Here is a 13584-nt window from a genome sequence, read left to right on the forward strand (position 1 = left end):
AGCAGCAGGAGGTGGCAGGGAGGAGAACCTTACCGTTTTGGTTTGGGTGGCCAAGCCAAACAAGTCAGAACTTTCCGTTTTTGTGCTTTTTCTAATCTTCTTGAACCAGTTTTTGTATTCTTCTCGCACCTGAGGGTTCAAGCACACACAGAGAGAATGAGCTGGAGACCATAAGAACTAAGCCAAACTTCTTGTCATTGAGCGGATGCCCGGCAAGACGACCCAGGGGCAGCCAGTCAGCACGTCGACGGGCAGGTTGACTTACCCTGTGATTGAGAAGGCAATGGACCAGGAAGATGTAGAACCCTTGAAGAACATTGATGATGGTGAAGGAGTAGGCAATCACAGACCTGGCAGGTTCCTGGATACCTTCAATCAGGAAAAACCCAAGACTCCAAGAACAGCCCAGAATCAGGAGTTGAGCAATGGCTTTGAATGTCAGAATCCTGCAGAACCAAGAGGCACGGTGATATCACTCATCTCTACCTGTCTCAATTCCTAAGTCGACTTAATACTTCAGCCCACCTGACCCCTCAGTGCACCTTAACTTCTCAGGCCATCTCAACACCTCAGCACATTTCACATTCCCAGCCTACCTCAACTCTTCAGTTCATCTAAACACCTCAGCTTAACTTGATACCTCAATTAAAGCACAGAAAGCAAGGTGGTGTAGGATAGAAGGATTAATGAAAATGAGAGTTACTGGGAAAGTACAATTACATGATGTTGTTTTGTTGTTATGTGCCGTCAAGTCACTTGCGACTCATAGCGACCCTATGTACAACAGCCCTAAACTCTGCTCTGTCCTGTGCCAATCACACTGTCTCCGACACTCCCATCCCGATTATCCCAGTCACTGAATCAATCCACCTCATAGAGGGCCTTCCCCTCCTGTGCTGTCCCTCCACCCTCCCAAGCATGATGTCCTTCTCCAAGGCCCGGTCTCTCCTCACAACATGTCCAAAGTATGTTAGACGGAGCCTCAGAATCCTTGCCTCCAAGGAGCCACCCAGTTCTATCCTCCTTGGTCATTGTCCAACTCTCTGATGCATAACAAGTGATTGCGAAGACCATGGCCTGTATTAAACGCACCTTAGTCTCCAGGGAGACACCATTGCTCTTCATTACCTATGTATGTACAATTACATGATAGGTATGATAAATAATTTAATAAAACAAAATGTGTGTGAATTATTGACTGGAAAACCAAACTGCTTTGTAAACTTCCCTTCAATTCGCAATTAAAAACAACCAAAATACAACTATTCACAGGCTCTGTAACCTAACAGAAGGCCTCTATGATTTGGAATCAACTCCACAGCAGTGCATTTTTATTTTAATTAGTGAAATCTAATGTGAATTTTTATGTATTTCTGCCACTTTTCATGAGAATGTTGGACAATCTCCTTTTACGTGGTTTATTACCTCTGAGAAACTGCTAGAGGGTCAGCTGTGTGCCAGTTCCCAGTTGATAGCAACAGCAATGACAAGTGGGTAAACAGTTATGCTGCCAACCCAAAGGCAAGCAGTCCGAATCCACCAACTGCTTCTTGAGAGAAAGATGGGCAATGTCCTCCTGTGTAATTTACAGTCTCTGAAAAACTACTGGAGGGTCACCTATGAATAGGTCCCAACTTGATGAAAATTAGTGAGCTGACACATCTCTAGTAATGGTTTATAGATGGCAACACACCACATACTTACAAAGAAATACATATTTGCATGTGATATTATGAGATAAAAATAAAGATATCATCCCTGTCTGATACAAATTGTTAGCTAACATGGTCAGCTGGTAACCTTAAAGTTGGGGGTTTGAATGGAATCAAAGGACTCAAACACCGTAGCCACTTCAAATTCTATGTAGCCAATGGAATGCAGTGCTCAGAAGCAACACTTTTAAAAAATACTACACAACTTGGGAGAGATTGGACAGCATATCCTGCATGAACTAACTCAGTCTTGTAAGGAAAAATACTGCCTAAGACCATTATTGCAAACACAGAAAACTACTACAACACTATGGGGACTTGAGGTAGGAAGGGGTGGGAGGAGAGATATGAGGATAGGTAAGGGTGAATGAAACCACAGTGTTGTACAATTTGGTGGATGGAGGGAGGGGGTGAAGGAAATGGGAAGGATCTGGTGGGAACCCTAAAAAGATAGGGTAATACAAACTTTGTAAGCAAACCCGTATCAAAGAAAACCCCGTGTGGCACAGTTTTACTGTGACTTATCTGGGATCATCAGGGTCAGAGCTAACTTGATAGCAGATGATTATGCTTGTAAGTGGGTCACTGGTAGACATTTTCTCTTACTGGTGTGGACGTTGTTTTAATTTCTGGTCAATAACAAAAGACTTGTACAAAGAAAACTACAGAACATTTCCGCAAGACACAATAAAAAACCTAAATAAATGGAAAAATGTTCCCTGTTCATCGATAGGAAGACTCAATATTATGAAAATGACAGTCCTATCAAAAGCAATCTTTATATTCAGTGCAATCCCAATACAGATACCAAATTCATTTTTCAAAGAGATTGATATGGAAATTGTCAAGTATGTTTGGAGAGAACAGAGACTTCAAATAATAAAGCACTTCTGAAAAACTAAAAATGAAGTGGGAGGCATAGCACTCCCTGACCTCAAAATCTATTATATAACAGTAGTAATCAAAACAGCATGGCACTGGTACAGTGACAAGAACATAGATCAGTGGAACAGAATTGAGAACCCAGAAATGGACTCATCTATCAGTGGTCAGCTGTTATTGAGAAAGGAAATAAACCTATCAAATGGGGAAATGACAACCTTCTCAACAAATAGTGTTGGCAAAACAGGACTTCTACCTGTAGAAAGCTGAAACAGAATCCATATCTCACACCATAAGCAAAAATTAATTCAAGGTGGATCAGAGAGCTGGGAGTAAAGCCTAAAACCAAAAAGTTCATAAGAGACAAACTGGAATCAAGCTTAGAAGGCCTAGTCTATAGTATAAAGAGACTGCCAAATACAACCGGAAATGCACAATCTGAAGAAGATAAAATTGATGAATGGGACCTTTTAAAGATTAAATTCCTGTGTGCATCAAAAGCATTTTCCAACAAAGTGAAAAGAAAACCTACTGACTGGGGGGAAAAACATTTGGCAATACCATTTCAGACAAGGGTCTCTCATAAAAAGTTTATAGAATCCTAAAGGGCATCCATGAGAAAAAGACTGATAACCCAATTACAAAATGTGTAAAAGATATGGAAAGACTTTTCGTACAGGAAGACATTCAGATGGCAAACAGACACATGAAGAAATGTTCAAAATCACTAGCAATAAGAGAGATGCAAATCAAAAGCACAATGACATACCATCTTACAGCAGTTGTTGATTGCCTTCGGGTAGAGCATGACTCATAGTGACCCAATGAACAAAAGGCCTCAAGCCCCTCTACAACTATCGACATTTATAAAAGTTCATAATTTCCGGAGGCATGTTATTAGGAAGATGATACCACACTCGTGCTTTTACCAGTAGCAGTAGCAAAGTTTAGTAGGGCAGCAATTAACAAATGTTGGAGAGGATGTGGAGAGATAGGAACTCCCATACACTGCTGGTGGGTTTATAAAATGGTACAACCACTCTGGAAGGTAGTTTGTTGTTTCTTCAAAAGGCTGAACATAGAAATTCCACATAACCCAGCTATTCCACTGCTTGGAATATACCCTGAGAAAATGAGAACTGAGGCACAAATGGAAATTTGTACACCAATGTTTATAGCAGTGTTATTCACCATTGAAAGAACATGAAAACAGCCCAAATGTCCAACCATAAGTGAATGGATTGAGATATTATTATATATTCACACAATGGAATATTACACAGCATACAAGAACAATGATTTTGTAATTCATTACCTAACTTGGGAGGGACTGGAGAGTATTATGTTAAATGAACTAACTCAGTACCATAAGGACAAATACTGTGTAAGACCATTATTTTAGACACAGATAAATTAATAAAATTTAATTTAAAAAAGAAAGAAAAAAGAGAGATAGAGCAGAGATTAACGGATGGATGGGTAGAAGGAAGGGAAAGTAAGGCTTCTGTAAAATGTTGTAAATAATGGCAATGTGGAATTGTAACTATTGTTATAAAACAAAATGTTTATGAGTGATTGAACAAAAAGCAATAAAAACAGGAACCTCTAAGTAAAAATAAAAAGGCCCAGAAAACAAAACAATGTGTATGAGAAACCAAGGGAGGAAAGGTAGGAGTAGAAAGGTGAGGATGGGTATGGGGATAAACACAATTTGATGGATGGAGGGAAGGGTGGGTAAAGGAAATGGGAAAGAGCTGGTGTGAAAAAACAATGCATACGAACGTTTTAAGTAAACAAATATAAAATAAAAAATTTATAAAAAAAGAAGACAAAAACTTGAGAATAATAAAACCAAACCACAAACCTTATACATAGACCAAGAAGCTGTTGTACAAATGGAGCTGGGGAACAATGCATGGCTTAAAATCAGGAAAGGTGTGTGTCGGGGTTGTAGGCTTTCTCTATATTTATTCAATATGTATGTTGAACAAATCATACAAGAAGCTGGATTCTATGAAGAAGAAGTGCCGTCAAAATTGGAGGAAGACTCATGACTGACCCGCATTACGCAGATGACATAATGTGGTTTGAGAGTGAGGAGAACTTGAAGTGGTTGCTACCAAAGATCAAAGATTATAACCTTCAATATGGATTGCATCTCAACATCAAGAAGACAAAAATCCTTATCACAAAACCAACAGGCCACATCAAGATAGACATAGAAAAGATTGACATTGTCTGTGATTTCATCTTGGATCCACAATCAACACCCTTGGTACCAGAAGCCAGGAGATTAGCAGACATATTTGAACTGTGGTGCTGGAGAGAACTGACTATCCCATAGACTGCCAAAAGAACAGACGGGTCTTGAAAAAAGTGCAGCCAAAGTGCTCCTTGCAGGCGAGGATGGCAAACCGTTGTCTCACATACTTTTGGGCAAGTTGCTAGGAAAGACTAGTCCTTGGAAAAAGACACCATGCTTGAAGAAGTGGAAGGTCATGGAAAGAAAGGAAGAGGCCCAATGAGATGATTTGACACAGGGTTTGCAGCAATAGGCTCAAGTGTGTCAGAGGTGATGAGAATGCCACAGGATAGGACAGGGTTCAGATCTGCTGTTCGTAGGATTGCTGTGACTTGTACTTGACTCAACAGCATCTAACAACAATAACAGCAGCCCCTCCTGATCACACACCCGAAGTATGTGAGAGAAAATCTCATCATCCTGGCCTCTGAGGAGCATTCTTATTGCACTTCCTCCTAGGCGGTCCAGTGTTCTTCTCCAACACCAGCCAACAGAGTGGTGTTTTTCCAAACAAAGTGCCTTTGTGTTCTAGGAGACATTTTACCATGTTTAGTAACCATGTTTAGTAAAAAATGTTTACCATTTTTTTTAGTTGTCAACATTGGTTAAGGGTGCGACTAACATAGTAAGTGGAAACAAGGAATTGCTGTTAAATATCTTATAACTCGTAGGATATCTGTCCCACTCTCACCCCAACTCTACCACACAAAGAATTGTCCAGGCCAAAATGTTAGGAATGCTGAAGTTGAAAACTGATATAGAGAGATCTTGAAACAATCCTAGACTGCTAAAAAGCATGTATGTTGTTGTTGTTGTTGGTATGTGCCTTTGAGTCTCCTGTACAACAGCCCGAAATAAACCCTGCTCTATCCCTTGCTAATCTTATTGTCTCTGACACACCTATCCTCATTACTTCAGTGACTGAATCAACCCATCTCATCGAGGGTCCAACTCTTAAAAACCTCCAAAGGCTGCAGGTCTCTAACTTCCCAGGGTAATTCAGTGTCATATTTGCAATATACCTCCCAGAGCTTTGCTATTGTTAACTACTCTCTAGTAGAGGTTTGATAGGCTGATATGTGGAAGTAGATTGCTAGTCTTTTCCAGTACATTTCAGTTAGAAAGCTCTGCTGGAACAAGTTCAGCATAATAACAATACAAAAAGCGCCACTGGCTGACCGAGTGTGAGATTCATTGGCAAGAAATGGAAAGCACTATTTTGGCAATGAAGGCTAGAATTCTACCATGGAACCACAACTGTCTCTTTCTCCCAGTTACTCCATTCAAGAAATAAAGAAAAATCACCTGAAGTAAAAAAAAAATCCTGGTCAATAATATACTTCATGTGCAACCATCACCTGCCTTTCAGGTTTCAGCAGAACTTCCAGACTACAATGGATTAGGAAGAATCTCTACTGATCTACTTCTGAAAATCAGCCAATGAAAATGAGTCACAATAGTCCAAGCTGCTGCTGTTCATGGGGATATTATAGACTGGGTGTTTTCTTTCACTGTGCACCCAGTGGCCATGAGTCAGGTGACCACCAGATGACAGCTAACAACAACATTATAAATAAATAGCCCATGTTCCAGTGCTTGTTCACGCTGACAAAGGATATTGAATACAGGATATGATAGGCAACACCATGATCAATGGAGAAAACATTGAAGTTGTCAAGTATTACATTTTTTCATGGATCTAAAATCAACATATATGAAAGAAGCAGTGCAGAAATCAAGTGATGTGCTGTATGGTGAAAATCTACTGCCAAGGACCTTTTTAAAGTGCTAAAGAGCAAAAATGTTAAAGCCTGAAGTACACCTGATTCAAGCTGGACCTGAGTCAAGCTGTTGCCCTGAGTCAAGCTGTAGCCCTGAGTCAAGCTGTCCCCCTGAGTCAAGCTGTCCCCCTGAGTCAAGCTGTATCTGACTCCAGCTGTCCCCCTGAGTCAAGCTGTACCCTGAGTCAAGCTGTACCCTGAGTCAAGCTGTACCCCTGAGTCAAGCTGTACCCCTGAATCAAGCTGTACCCGAGTAAAGCTGTGCCCCTGAGTCAAGCTGTATCTGACTCCAGCTGTCCCCCTGAGTCAAGCTGTACCTGATTCCAGCTATACCCCTGAGTCAAGCTGTACCCCTGAGTCAAGCTGTACCCCTGAGTCAAGCTGTACCCCGAGTCAAGCTGTCCCTGAGTCAAGCTGTCCCCCTGAGTGAAGCTGTCCCCCTGAGTCAGGCTGCACCTGACTCAAGCTGTACCTGACTCAAGCTGTACCTGACTCAAGCTGTGACATCTTCAATTGTTTCAGATGCACGTGAAAGTTAGACACTGAATAAGGAAGACCAGAGAAGAATAGGAGTCTTTGAATTACGTTGGCAAAGAATATTGAACATACCAGGGACTGCCGAAAAGAACAAACAAATCTGCCTTGGCAGAAGTGTAAGGATGGTGAGACTTCAGGGTTTTGGACATGTTATCAGAAAAGGTCAGATCTTAGAAAAGGACATCATGCTTAAAAAGGTGATCAGTCTACAAAACAGAAGACCCTCAACATTGGCAGAATGACTCAATAATGGACTGAAAGCACAGCAGAGACTTGAGGACAGTCCAGACTCGGGTAAGGTTTCTGCTTGTTATATGTGTGGTCTCTGTGAACTGGATGCCACACACCACCACCGCCAAGAAACAAGAAGGAGCAAAACTATCTCAAAAGAAGGGGTAGCCAAAACGCTTCTTAGAAGCAAAAAGGGGGAGACCTCATCTCACACACTTTGGACGTTATCAGAGGAGAAAAATACCCGGAGAAAGATAATCATGCTTGAGAAAGCAGAGTGTCAACAAAAAAGAGAAAGTCTCAACAAAAGGATTGATACAACAGCTGCAACCAAGTTTAAACACAGCAGAGATTGTGAGGATGGTGAAGGATCAGACAGTGTTGGATTCTGTTTTGCATTAGGTCACATTAATAGACAGCACTGGACAATTACAACTGATGGCAGTAAAAACAAAGAAAGAAACAAACCCCCCAAATGCATAATCCAGTTACTGTGGAGTTGACTGTGGCTTATGATGACTCAATAATGTTAGTCCACTATGTTGTCCACTAACCTCTAGGTGGTCTTCACCCCCCACCCCTGGCTGTGTACCATAAATTGGATCTGACTGGCACAGGAGGAGATTTCCCCTCCTTCTCCAGGACAGCATCTGGTGGATGAGAACCGCACACCTTTGTGATTGCAATGCAGCTTCTTGCCACTAGGCCACCAGAACTTACTTCTCTATGTGGTCTTGAACCTCTCACCTTTCAACTAGCAACTGAGTTCACTCACCATGTGAGCTCCCCAGAACCTCCACAAAACAGTTGTACAATCCACACATTGCCAACCACAAATGCCTCCAAACATTGCCAAATGTCCCCCGGGACTGAGAGGAGGATCATTCCCAACTGAAAGACACTATTCTAACTGCAGGCAACACAAGAATTCTGCGTTACTCTCCCCTGCGAGTTTCCAGCTCCCCGGCCACTTACCTCGTGTTTTGAATTCTGGATACCTCGTTGTTGAGAGAGCTGAGCTGGTCCCTTAAAATCCACAGGGTTGTCAGGTAAAAGGACAAGTTGATCTGTGGAAGCAACATGCTGAGTGAACCTTAAAATAGACTAATTTCTAATATTCATAGAAACATATGGATTTAAGATTTTGAAAACTTACTAAAGGAACTTTTTGTTTTATTTTTGAAAATGACTTCTCTTTTTTTTCTGATTAGAGAAGCATTGCATGATCAGTTGAAAAACAGAGGAAAATAGACAGGAGGAAACAAAAGTCTTTTGTACAGGCACATCTTGTATTATTTTGTTTTTGTTTTTCTTTTTATCATGCTCCGCAGACGTTGGTTTTTCATAAAAATTGAAGGTTTGTGGTAAACTTGCATCAGGCAACTCTATCAACATCCGTGTCCCTTTCCCAACAGCATGTGCTGGTTGTGTCTATATGTCACATTTTGGCAAGTCCCACAATATTTTAAACTTTTTCATAAAGCTACTGCACATTTAACTGACCATCCAAGCCCAACTCAACCCATGGCCATCATGACTGACCCTCCAAGACCACTGGTCTTTATAGGAGAAGACTATCTGTCTCTCTTCCTCTCTTCTATGGAGTGCTTGTTGGATTTGAACTCTTAATCTAATTTAATTTGGCAAATAAAAAATGTATTGCGATGGGAAAGCCTGTGGTTAGAGACCTCTCTAAAGTACAGAAGAGCAATGATGTCAGTCTGGAGACTAAGGTGCCACTGATACATGCCATGGTCTTTGCAATCACTTGCTATGCATCAGAGAGCTGGACAATGACTAGGGAGGACAGAAGGAGAATTGATGCCTTTGAGCGGTAGTGTTGGAGAAGAATATTGAATATACCATGGACTGCTGGGAAAACAAACACGTTTGTCCTGGAGAGGGTGAAGCCAGGCTGCTCTTTGGAGGCAAGGATTCTGAAACTTCATCTGACATACTTTGGACATGTTGCAAGAAGGGATCAGTCCTTGGAGAGGGACATTGTTTTTGAGAGGGTGGAGGGACAGTGTAAGAGAGGAAGACCCTCAATGAGATGGATTGATTCAGTGACTGGGGAAATGGGGTTAGGTGTGTCAGAGACAGTGAGATTAGCACAGGATAGGGCAGGGTTTAGGGCTCTTGTACATAGGGTCACTATGAGTTGCAGGCAACTCAATGGCACACAACAACAACACACAATACCACCAGGGTTCCTTTACTAGAGTATAATACAGTGTAAAAAAAACTCCGACTTATAAGCACTGAGATGCAAACAAGTCACATGACTCATTTTATGGCCGTATTTGCTTTGCTGTGAGATTTAATATGTTACCATGGTTTGGAACCAAAGCCGTGATATAGCTGAGGTATGTCTGCAATCCTATTACACACAGGCAACTGCTATTGCCTTCTTGATGTTTGGAGCACTTCCTCCATGGCTGCTGCTTCATGCCATGATTTTAAAATCATGCACTGACTATTTTGTATTGCCGTAAAATTCCCAGATTGAAGACCAAATTCTGTCCTCCAAACACATTTTGTCAAATCATCAATGAATGTAAGATCTGAGGTCTAGTGCTGGTTTTAATATTACTGCATGGTTATATGTTACTTGCTGTTGTTGTTATGTGCCATCGAGTTGCCCACAACTCATAGCAACTCTATGTACAATAGCTCTGAAACTTGTCCTGTCCTAAGTCAGTTTCATTGACTCCAACATACCTTCCCATTGCCCCAGGTACCATGTCAATCCATCCCATCTGAGATCTTTCTCTCCTGAGCTGTCTCTCCACCCTTCCGAGCATGATATCCTTCTCCAAGGACTGCTCACTCTTGGCCACATGTCCAAAGTACATGAGATGGAGCTTCAAAATCCTAGCCTTCAAGGAGAAACTTGGTTTCACCCTCTCCAAGACAGACATACTTGTTTTCTTGGTGGTCCATGGTATGTTCAAGACTCTTCTCAACCACCACAATTCAAAGGCATCGATTCTTCTGTCTTTCCTAGTCATTGTTCAGCTCCCTGATGAATAGCAAGCTATTGCAAAGATCATGGCCTGGGTCAGGCACACTTTAGTCGTATTAAATAGGGAGCTTATTTATATTAAATAGGAAGCTTTGGTGGTATAGTAGATAAAGAGAATTGTGCTGCCAACCCAAAGGCAAGCAGTTCAAATTCACCAGCTGCTCTCTCGCTCTCTCTCTCTCTCTTTCTTTCTTTCTTTCTCGGAGAAAGGTGGAATTTAGTGCAATTTAGAGCCTCTGGAAACCCACTCTCAGATCAGTTATGAGTTGATTCCAACTTGACAGTACAGAGTAGAATTTCCCCATAGTATTTTCTTGGCTGTTGTGTTAATGGGAGCAGATTTCTAGGATCCTGGGGAGTTGCTGTGTGGGTTTTAAACTATCAAGTTTTTTTATTAATAGTCAATTGCATAATGATTATACCCCTAGTACATATTTGCTTAAGGTTCTGAAAAGGACATCATCCTTTTAGAGTTGGAGGACCAGTGAAGGAGAGGAGATTGCAATGAAACAGTGACGGCGACAATGGGCACATGCACCTTGGAGATTGTGAGCATGGTGGAGGATCGAGCAGAGTTTTGACCTTTTGTTCATAAAGTCACTAAAGATCAGAGCTAATGTGATGACATCTTCAGTATGAATTGAAGCTCAACATCTCACCACTGGGCCTTTGAAGCACCAGGATAGATGAAGAAGAGATTGAGATTAGCGACAAATTTAGCTTGCTTGGGTCCACAATTAGCACTCTGGGAGTCAGCAGCCAAGAATCAAAAGATGATTTGGGCTAGGAAAGTCTGCCATCAGGAACTGTTCGAGAGTGCTGAAGTGCAGAGATGTCAGTCTAGAGACTAAGGTGTGCCTCAGCCAGGTGACGGTCTTCACAATTACTATGCATCAGAGAGCTGAACAATATGACTAAGCAAGACAGAAGAAGAGTTGATGTCTTTGAGTTGTGGTCCTGGAAAAGAGTACTGAACATACTCTTGAACTACCAGAGTATACAAACAGATCTATCCTGGGGAGGGTGCTCTCCAAGTTGCTCTCTGGAGGCAAGGATTTTGTAGCTCTGTCTCACATACTTTGGAAATGCTGCCTGGAGGGACTAGTCCTTGGAGAAGGAGATGCTTGGGTAAGTGGAGGGACAATGCCGGAGAAAAAGACCCTGCATGAGATGGATTGACACAGGGGCAGGCGTGTCAGAGACAGTGAGATTAGATCAGGATAGGACAGAGTTCAGAGCTACTGTGCATACAGAGTCACTGTGAGTCTCAGGTGACTTGACAACACATAACAACAGCAGCCAGTGGTACAAGTGGTTTGCTCTTAAGCATAACCTAAATGTTGGTAGTTCAAACCTGCTACAGAGGAAAGCCTTAATTATATACTGTTGTAAAGATTATAGCCAAGAAACCACCCCTAAGGCAGCTCTACGCTGCAGCCAATGTAGTGGCCATGAGTCAGAATCAATTTGGTAGCGACAGATTTTGTTTTTATATCTTCAGTAGAGACACTTTGGTGGGTGGAGAACAGGATACTTGGGACTAGTAGTAGAAATGCAAATAAAAAGAAATGTTTTAAAAGGGTAATAAAAGACCCTTTAATTTTGTGTAACCTCTCAGTTGCATCTCATAAATGTAATTCCTTCTGCAAACAAAATTTACTGCCTTGCCAATGGCTATGACTCTGGCTCCCTCTCCCATCCTGAGCCTAGAATGGAACTGTTCTCCCTGGGGATTTCAGTGATGTAGATCACCAGGCCTTTCATCCTTGCAGCTGGCTGTTTTAACCATTTGCACCGTTGAAGGAGTCTCCACAGATAAAAGGGTCTATATCTTCTTGGCATGCTCCATTTTGATTCTAAGAATACAAAAGGAAGTTTAACCAGCTCTTTAAATTATTAAGTGAAAACGATTTGTGAATTCAAGTCTATGTGAATTCAATGATTTGGGAATTCAAGTCTATCCAACAGAACCATAAAGAAGGCCTTTTAATCTTGTAATCTGCCTTCATAAAGATCACAGCCAAGAAAACTCTGGGGCATTCCATTCACTCTGTTGCTTGTGGGGTTACCAGGAGTTAGAATTGACTTAATGTCAATATGTTTAGAATTTATCAAGCTACTTCATTATCACATCAATAACATATATTTCTAATATCTGAATTGAAGGGGAAAAAATTATAAACCCACCAGAGTGATAACAGAAATGGGTCCCACGAAGCTCCAGATAAAACCTTTTTTAAGGTTAAACCAGCAGCTGAAAAACAGAATAAATAATGTCTCATATTTTCATATTCAAAAACAAATTCATAAAATTAAATAAGCACTTTTTCTTCCTAAGCTGTAACACAGGAAGACCAATCTGCACAGGAATTAAATGCAGGATACACAGACTGTAACCATCACATGAACAGCAACAACAACAAAGATTTAAAATTTGACGTTCATAGGGTTTTGGACAGGACAAAGATTTATTAACACTCTGCATTATGCATGTGGCACAACCTTGCTTGAAGAAAGTAAAAAGGCTTAAAGCACTTATTGCAGAAGATCAAAGACTATCGCCTTTATTATGGATAATATCTCAATATCAAGAAAACAAAAATCCTTGTTACTGGACCAACAGACACTATGGTGACAGATAGAGAAAAAAGTGAAGAAGTCAATCATTTAATTTTGCTTGAATCTGCAATCAACACTCCTGGTAGTCGTAGTCAAGTAATCAAAAGATGCATTTCATTGGGCAAAATTGCTGTCAAAGACATCTTCAAAATACTAAAGCTATCAAAGAAGTAGTTTAGAGACCTGATTCAAGTCTTGGTATTTACACTTGCTTTCTATGCACCTGAAAGTTTGACAATGAATAAGGAAGACTGAAGAAGGATCGATGCCTTCAAATTGTGCAGGTGAAGAATATTGAATAATAATACTGAATGCCCATGGACTACCAAAAGAACAAATTAATCTGTCTTGGAGGAAATGCACCCAGGATATTTCTAGAAGTCAGGGATGGTAACTGTTTAAAAGGGATATATGATTGGGTATTATTGTCATGACATGAATCCAGAATGAAGGCTGCACAGTGGAGTAGACTTGGGGGAGGGATTGCATAACAAT

General features: G+C 41.1%; 1 protein-coding gene across 1 annotated transcript in view; it reads right to left on the reverse strand.

Moving 5' to 3' along the window:
* The window catches only part of LOC102875725 (EGF-like module-containing mucin-like hormone receptor-like 4-like), a 174336-nt gene that overhangs the window by 7160 nt on the left and 153592 nt on the right, over window positions 1–13584 (reverse strand). The window contains exons 11-14 of the mRNA XM_006896409.1: window positions 12658–12724; window positions 8421–8512; window positions 266–446; window positions 34–129 (exon numbers count right to left, since the gene is read on the reverse strand). Coding sequence (XP_006896471.1) covers window positions 34–129; window positions 266–446; window positions 8421–8512; window positions 12658–12724 — 436 coding nt within the window. The remainder of the gene's footprint in view (window positions 1–33; window positions 130–265; window positions 447–8420; window positions 8513–12657; window positions 12725–13584) is intronic.

This window comes from Elephantulus edwardii, unplaced genomic scaffold (assembly GCF_000299155.1).
Source record: "Elephantulus edwardii isolate Elephantulus edwardi_28Jun2011 unplaced genomic scaffold, EleEdw1.0 scaffold00185, whole genome shotgun sequence".
In the NCBI taxonomy this organism is placed as follows: domain Eukaryota; kingdom Metazoa; phylum Chordata; class Mammalia; order Macroscelidea; family Macroscelididae; genus Elephantulus; species Elephantulus edwardii.